At 39.6% G+C, this 7,893-nt stretch overlaps 1 protein-coding gene across 1 annotated transcript in view; it reads left to right on the top strand.

The window, feature by feature from the left end:
• Nucleotides 1-4,660: 4,660 nt before the first annotated feature.
• Nucleotides 4,661-7,893, top strand: part of LOC148018523 (U-box domain-containing protein 52-like) — a 41,509-nt gene continuing 38,276 nt past the window's right edge. Inside the window, exons 1-4 of the mRNA XM_087662079.1 lie at nucleotides 4,661-4,900; nucleotides 4,991-5,593; nucleotides 5,847-5,965; nucleotides 6,040-6,161. Coding sequence (XP_087518205.1) covers nucleotides 5,413-5,593; nucleotides 5,847-5,965; nucleotides 6,040-6,161 — 422 coding nt within the window. The 5' untranslated portion in view covers nucleotides 4,661-4,900; nucleotides 4,991-5,412. The remainder of the gene's footprint in view (nucleotides 4,901-4,990; nucleotides 5,594-5,846; nucleotides 5,966-6,039; nucleotides 6,162-7,893) is intronic.

The raw sequence follows: 7,893 nt of genomic DNA, 5'->3' as shown, positions 1-7,893 counted from the left end.
AGTTCCATGTACAAATACATCAAACAATGGTATATTAAATACTCTATTGTTCATTTTAACTAACGAACCTAAATAATAGTATTCTAGAAATAGGTACCACTCTCTTCATAGGCTACCTTCTCTAAGGTATTTTGAGATATAGTTGAATTAACATGGTGTAATTGTTGGGTTGGGTTGGCATAGACATCAATAGCTTTTGGCTTAGGATCTAGGATCTCAAGCGCACTGCTTTCTACTATTACTAGCTATGTGATTTGAGAGCTAGAAAGTGCATGACGAAGGCCAAGTGTGTAGATTTTTATGTCACAAAGCAGGCCATCCAGTTGGATCTCGAATTGGAGTTCGTTCGGGCCTCCGTTTGATTAAAAAATCATTCAGTCAAGTGTAAAGTTGGAACTAGTTTTTTTTTAAAGTTAAAGCTTAAGCTTGCTTAAGCTTGTATAGTCAAAAGACACATTTTATGGAATGTGGGGGGGGGGGGGGGAGGGGGGCATCGTTTTTTTTGGCACCCCTAAATTTGCCATTTTTTAATGATTTTCAGCCCAGTGTTGGCCAAAGGAATGCTCAGGGCACTAAGATCTTTGATTTCTTCCCCATCTATCGCTCTGAACAAATTGTGAAATGATGCATTGAATGGAAAGATCTGATTTTAGTCTTTCTCTCTCCTCTCTCCTCTTGTTGTATGTTCTCATGGATTAGTATATGAGAGAAGGGAGTGGGCTAAGATGAAAGATTTTGATCGTGCACTGATGCATAAGTGCAAACAAGCATAGATCGGAGTTGGACGGATTGTTAGCTACTGTTGAAGAGCATCAGCGGGCCTCCAATTTCAAAATACGTACGTCACAAGGCACGATCTCATGAGTAAGTCATATATTTCATTGTTTCATGATAAATTTTGGTTGGAAATGGTTGGAAGTGATTGTATTTGGTTGCCAATGTTTTGCTTTATTAGCCATGTTGAAGTAATCAAGAAAAATCAGTCATATAATAATTTTATGCTATAAAATTAAAAGGGTCTAGTAGCACAAGAAGGCTTAGTACTAGCCCTAAGCAACACAGCAATCACAAATTAGAAGAAAAGCATGGAAAGAACAGTTTTTGCACTTTCACAATGCTGATTGTTAATGAATAAACTTGTTTGAGCATAATAGTCCTGTGCAATTGCATTGCACGCACCATATGGTATCATCCTGGATGCATAACAACTATTTGTATGAGCAAGCGATGACCCATGTTGAGAGTGTGAGGTATCCTAAGCTGTAGGGCTAGATATTTGTTTCCTTAGGGGTTATTTTGTGAGGACTATTTATTATCTCCTAGATCAATCAATTAAAAGAGTGGAGCTTGTTTTGAATGTGTTCTATGTGTTCATGACATATATTGGGACTAATCCCCGAGGTGTAGGAGAGCCGTAGTAGAGCTGCGGTGATTAGCTAAGGGGTGCTCCCTTTGTGTGTGCTTATGTGGTGTATAACACCAATATGTTTAGGGATTCCCTCTGAGGAGTGGGAGAAAGGATATCTGTTTGACTACAAATCATACAAATGCAAAACTTCTATATTAGAGTTTAGAGGAGCATACCCCTTAGACACTCCTAGCCGCGAGGCTATGTGGGGTGGTTTGAGGTGAGTAGTAGAGGCGTGTTTTAGGTCATGTCATGCCCGTTTTAGGTCCTGACATGTTAGGCCCATTTTAGGTCCCGACACAAAGAGATGGCTAGTGCTTCTAAAGAGAGATGATGATAGGAATTAGAACACACACAAACACACACACACACACACACACACACACACACTCTCTCTCTCTCTCTCTCTCTCTCTCCATTTAACTCACAAGAAGGATAATTGTTTAGGTGAGGCAATACTAGGGAGCACAACTGCTTTAGACAAAGCCTTGTAATTTGCAAAAGTAGTGGTGACCCAACACCCTACTACCCTTTGTGACAAGGGCATGCATTTGATTAGTGAGAATCCACACAAATGGGAATTTTATAGGGGTGGCAACCTTGTGGAGAAGCTGAAATAAGTGATGTAGAGCATGCATTTTGGCTAATTTTTTGTCTTTGTACTCTTACACATCCCTCCCTCACTCAAGATCTTGTAGCTACATGTCCCATCCACTATGGAAAAACATGATGTGCCTTTTTCAAAGTGTTGTTGGCTATAGCATGTTAGCACTTTCATCACCTCTTTAGTACTATAGTTATGTCGTTCTTGTGATGTAATTAATCTAAGTTCTCACAAGTGATTCTTATGCTCATTGGAAATTAATTCTATACTTCATGATGTTTGTTTGCCAAAGATTCTACAATTTCACTATTATATATTATAGACCAAGCTCTTTAAGCCAATTGAAGTTACAATTATGCATCAAGCCAATTGAAGTTAAAATTATGCATCAACAATTGAAGTTACAATTATGCATCAACACATCCACATGCTTCCAACTCTTACTTCCGACAAAAGTTCTTTGGGGGTTTTTTGAGTGTTTGTATTGTTTTGGTGAAAATTTAATACAATGGTAATGACTGCTCTTACATGTACGGCTTTACCATCAATGCTTCTATACTTAGAAAGGAAATCATCACTCTTACACCTAGAGGGCATAATTTGTCTTCTTATTCTCCCTTTTCATTCAATGTTTTTTTACAAAATTTCCCCTTTTTGTTTGCTTGCATTTCACTTTTTACTTCTCATTTATTGAAGGTTCATAATGCTTGTCCTTGTGGTATTCTCTATTCTTTTGTTCACTATGTGCGTGTGCCTGTGCGCATGTGTGCATGCGCGCGTGTGTGTGTGTGAGATTAGAACTTAGCCAAAATCCTTGACTCTTTTTCATTAGTTCACCACGACTTGTAAAATTAGTTCTCTTAATCGTGATACAAGCTTGGATGGAATAAGGTAAGGGAGCTAGTTATATGATAGGCCCCTACACAATGGTGTCCTTCCCCCAATTCAAATGTATTAAAGCACTACTAAAAGGATGAAAGACCCAACAATATGATTTGAGGAGAAACAACATGATCCAATGAAGAGCTACTATAAACTGTATATTTGTATTGGCTCATAATTACTATATCTTTGTGGGCAATTTTCGATAAGCTAAAGTAAGTTTGCCCATAAAGGATGAACATAGCTTGGATTTCTCTTCCAACCTCACCTTATTGAAGGAAAAGGTTATGTAAAAGAATTTCATGAAAGACTACTCGCTCTTGGCAAGCATAGGGGAGTTGTTTTAAAAATGCAGCCAATAGATGTGATATTTATTAAAAACATATAGTATACAACCTTTTTGATCTCCTATGTGAGACAACAAAAGCTTTCTTGGGCTTGGTCAAGCTTTATATTTTGGGAGTTACTCTTTTAAGCAAAGGGGAAATTGCTAGCCACCATAGTATTGACATAGTCCTCTTACCCTAGAAGTAATGTTTAGATGGCAATAAACTTTTAACTTGCTCAAGAGAAAGTCACTTATGTAAAATAAGCAACTAACCATTTGTGCCCAAACAAACTACAATTGAAAAAGACATGAGAGGAAATAATGTTGTGTATGGCTTTTGCTATTGCAACAAAAAACACATGTGGATGTGCTAGTGTGCAGCCATGTGGTGCACATGCATGCATACATGTGTGTGCACGTGCCTAGATGTAGGTACGCACACACACACACACACACACACACACACACACACTCTCTCTCTCTCTCTCTCTCTCTCTCTCTCTCTCTCTCTCTCTCTCTCTCTCTCTCTCTCTCTCTCTCTCTCTCTCTCTCTCTCTCTCTCTCTCTCTCTCTCTCTCAATGGGTTCCACAGTCATCTCATGTGTATCTATGCTCATCACTACTTAAGTGATATCTTATTTTTAGTTCCTAAGATCTCAAAGGGAGGTTAAAATTGTCAATAACATGTTGTGGAAATCAGAAACCAAAATTCAATGATGTTTAGTCTCGATCCTTCACAACACTCTAAGGATGAAGGTTATAATAGTAAATTGGCTACATTCTTCTCAAGACTACTTGCACACCATCGCTTACTAAAAGTCCACAGTAGTTTGGTAGTTGGAGCTATCCTTGAAAATATAACCATGTCAATCACAAAAACTTACACGTAGTGCACAACATTAATTGCTTGCCAATGGAGTCATAACCTGAATCATGGGTTGTGCTTCTTGTTTTTTGATAGGTCTAATGGTGGTATAAGAGCAACGTTCCATGTGTGTCAATCTCTGGGACCAACTATGGCAAGGGCTTCGACAAATATCTTGCTATTGGATTGTCAGCTTCATCTGTTATCCACTATATGACAAAAATATTGGTTCAACATTTCTTTCATTTTTTGTAGAATCTTTGTAAATATAAGAAGGAAGAGGTGTTTAGGATATTGACTTTAGTAGCGGAGACCTTTTACAAAATGTAGAGCAAGCGGCGTTGGTTTTGGAGGGCCATTTTTTTGGCCCTCTAGAATGGAGATATATGAAGGGTGCCTGGAGATCACCTTACACGATGGAAGAAAGATGTGCCAAAATGTCCGATATAGAGTGGCCCATGTGAAGTCGCCCTAACGGAGATTATGGAGAGTGGAGTTCATGTGAAGGTGCTCTAACGGAGAAGCTATGTTCCACAGGGCTTGTACCATTAATCAAGCGGGTGCCACGTGGCAACCCACCATAGTTCTCTCTCTCTCTCTCTCTCGCGTGCCGCACCATGCACAGCTTGGCCAGCTTACTCACAAAAGCGAGAAAATGGTGGAAGGGGGGGCGCGGCTCGTCGTCAGTTGCAGAAGCTCACTCATACAAACGCAAGCGAGCAGCGGCTTTCGCCATAAATCAACAGTCCAGTGCAGGCTGGCCATCGAATCACAAACAAGAGAACGAAGCAAGTACGTCCATCTACTGCACAGGTATATTTAGAAATAAGTGCACACACAGAGAGAGAGAGAGAGAGAGAGAGAGAGAGAGAGAGAGAGAGCGCCAAAGCTTGAAGTCGGTAGCTTTCCGACGCTGCATGGAAGGTTGTATTGCGGAGGAGGAAGAATGAACATTCAAAAAGCGCTATCGGTCCCGGAAATGCGAACTAGGAAGAGCTGTAGGGCTAATGCCACTTATAGCTGATCAGAAGATGCTGCAACGGCGTCAGGCGAAAGAAGAAAGCTGTCCTTGCAGCGATTTGAAAACCAAGCGTAATTGAATCCAGACAACATTGGCTGATCAGAAAGACCTACATTAGCTGATCAGGAGATGCTGTAATGGAGTCAGGCGAAAGAAGACAGCTGTACTTGCAGTCATTCAACACCAATTAGCATCACGAATTTCCATAACATTGGCGAACATCAATAACATCCGGCCATTGGGAAAAAAAGGGAAATAGCAGGTTTGCTTTCTGGAGGCACCTGCTGATTGACTGAGACAAATCATGGATTCGGGGAGAGGAGCATCCCCAAATGAGGCAACCACAAAAGTTGCCCTAGCTGTGGGAAAAGGTAGCAGTAGCTTCAAAGCTTTAGAGTGGATCTTGGATACACCTATGATTGCTCCTGGTGAAATCCTCTACCTTCTTCATGTACAAGCTCCTCTTCACAGTATTGAAACACCATGTAAGCTTCTGATATGCAAAACTTTTTTTTCCTTTCTAACTGTAGTACTCAAATTTCCAATTCATAGCAGCCTTCTGAATTTATAAAAAGGTGATAATGCTAGATTTTCTCCCTTGACTCATTCTGTGGAGTGTTTGTGAAGCTAATTATAGGTTTCTTTATGGAAGTTAGCAAATCTGTTTTGTGCATAACCAGACACCTATGTTGCTTATTGATTCTGTCTGTACATAAAAGTGTCTATTTATTTGTACAGTGGGTAATCTTCCTATCAATGAAGCAAATGAAGAGTGCAGAAAAGGAGCCAAGCTGCAGCACCTTGGTGCAGCCAAGATGTTGCTAGATAAGTACAATAAGTTGTGCAAAGAGAAAAAGGTACCAAAGGCACTTCTGTTTGCAAAAAATTGGTTCAAAGTGATCTGAACTTGCCACATCCTAATTGCTTTCAGGTGGTACCAAAAGTTGTCTTAATGGAACATGATTCTGTTGAGAAGGCTATTATGGAGCCAGTCACCCAACTTGGTATCACAAAGCTTGTTATTGGATCTTCATCACAGAGCAAGGTAAAAACGTATGTTTCACAACTTTATGGCTCTTGAGGGTTTGACTGAATAAAATGAATTTTTTTTTGCAAATGGACAGAGATTCCATAGGCTAGAGAGTTTGAGCATGAGCTTCCAATTAATACTCAGTTGGCCATTCATTGGTCCTTTGACAACTTGATGTGGCTCATGTACCATGATCTTGAGATCTTATTTGTGAGCAATATGAGGCCTTTGTAGGTGGGAATTCAAATCTTATTAGCTCATCATCACTATCATCACCATCTTCATGTGACGGCCATTGTCGCCATCACCAAGATCAGGGTTAAACTTCTGGGAGCAAAGACTTGTAGACTTTGATATTCTCTTTTCATTGTAAGCCTTGTATCAATTTGCCTCATTTTTGTAGCTGATTTGCAGGATGCAAGTCAAGCTGCTGGGACTGCATCAGACTTGGAAATTGCCATTGACTGGTTGAGTAGGCAGGTCACTTCGATTTAGGATGCTCAAAACATTTGATGTACACTTTTTGCTTGAATGGAAGCATATTTTCGATGATAATTGTTAGTATTGTGATTTTTATGATTGTTTGCAGCACATATACAGTTGCTAACCTTAAGATCTCCAACATGTAGTGGAGATATCCTTGAGGGGGCATTGGAATTTGTGTAGACCTGTATATAGTTTTGCTAGACTCTACTGAAGTTCTCTTCACTAGTGCCATTGCAGCCTATGAAAAATTGTTTGAGTTGGGTTTTAATGATGTTCTGGAAGATTTGGGCTTCTAGGTTAGAAGCAGATATTACCAAGATTGAGGTTTTGTTGAGGGTGTCTTATTATATTTGCCAAGGATAAAAATCCTAGCTGGACAGCCTTACAAATGAATTCTTCATTAAATACACATATGACTTGAAGACCCTGCTTATAATATCAGCCAGGAGTGTGGAGCACCAACTGCATGCTTGATAAGACTGCTCATCTCTTCCCAAAGGTTTTGTTCCCTGATGATTTGTGTCATTGGCACCTATTTCTTTAAATGGGGTCTATGTTAAAGATTTTCACCAAAGTTGTTGCAAAGAAAATCTGGGTTAGCAAGGGATTGGCAGCAACCAGCCCTTATTAGTGGTATAAAGGAGCATTTGAAAAATCATGGGTTCATGATGGGTGGCCATCCATAGTCTAGGGTTTGTGACAGGTGGTCATTTGTAGGTTAATTATTACTAGACACTTGGGCTATCTCATAAAAGTGTGTGTTGATTCTAAGGCTTTACTTTGAATATTTGGAAGGATTCCAGAGTCTATTGAAAATCACAAGATGTGGTAATGATTAGCAGTGTATTATTTTCTTGCCTTCCCTACCATAGAGGAACTCATATGGCCTATAAACAAGGTAATAGATGTGGTTGAGTGTAGAGTTCTTGGGGCTTAAATCACCACTTCCAAGTGTTTATGTGGGGCTGCTTTCTTGCATGTCTGATTGGGCTAATAACCCTCACCAAATATAGCAACACTCAATTACTTTAACAAAAATTTTCAGCTTCAGAGGGCTAATAAATACAATTTTGAGCTTTTTGCGCACATGGTGTGAAGGAAACTGCTAGGTTTTGCATTGAGGACACACAGAGTGTACGACCATGACAGAAACACAAAGAGACAGACATAGACACAGAGGAAAAAACTCAAACCCTAAATGCAAAACTCAAAAACTCAAACCCTAAATGCAAAACTCAAAACTCAAACACAAAAACTCAAACACAAATA

This window comes from Lygodium microphyllum, chromosome 21 (genome assembly GCF_053477565.2).
Source record: "Lygodium microphyllum isolate KBCC chromosome 21, Lygodium_microphyllum_v1.1.10, whole genome shotgun sequence".
Lineage (NCBI taxonomy): Eukaryota > Viridiplantae > Streptophyta > Polypodiopsida > Schizaeales > Lygodiaceae > Lygodium > Lygodium microphyllum.
Note: the sequence above shows the minus strand (reverse complement) of the source record. Positions and strands in the feature narration are given on the sequence as shown.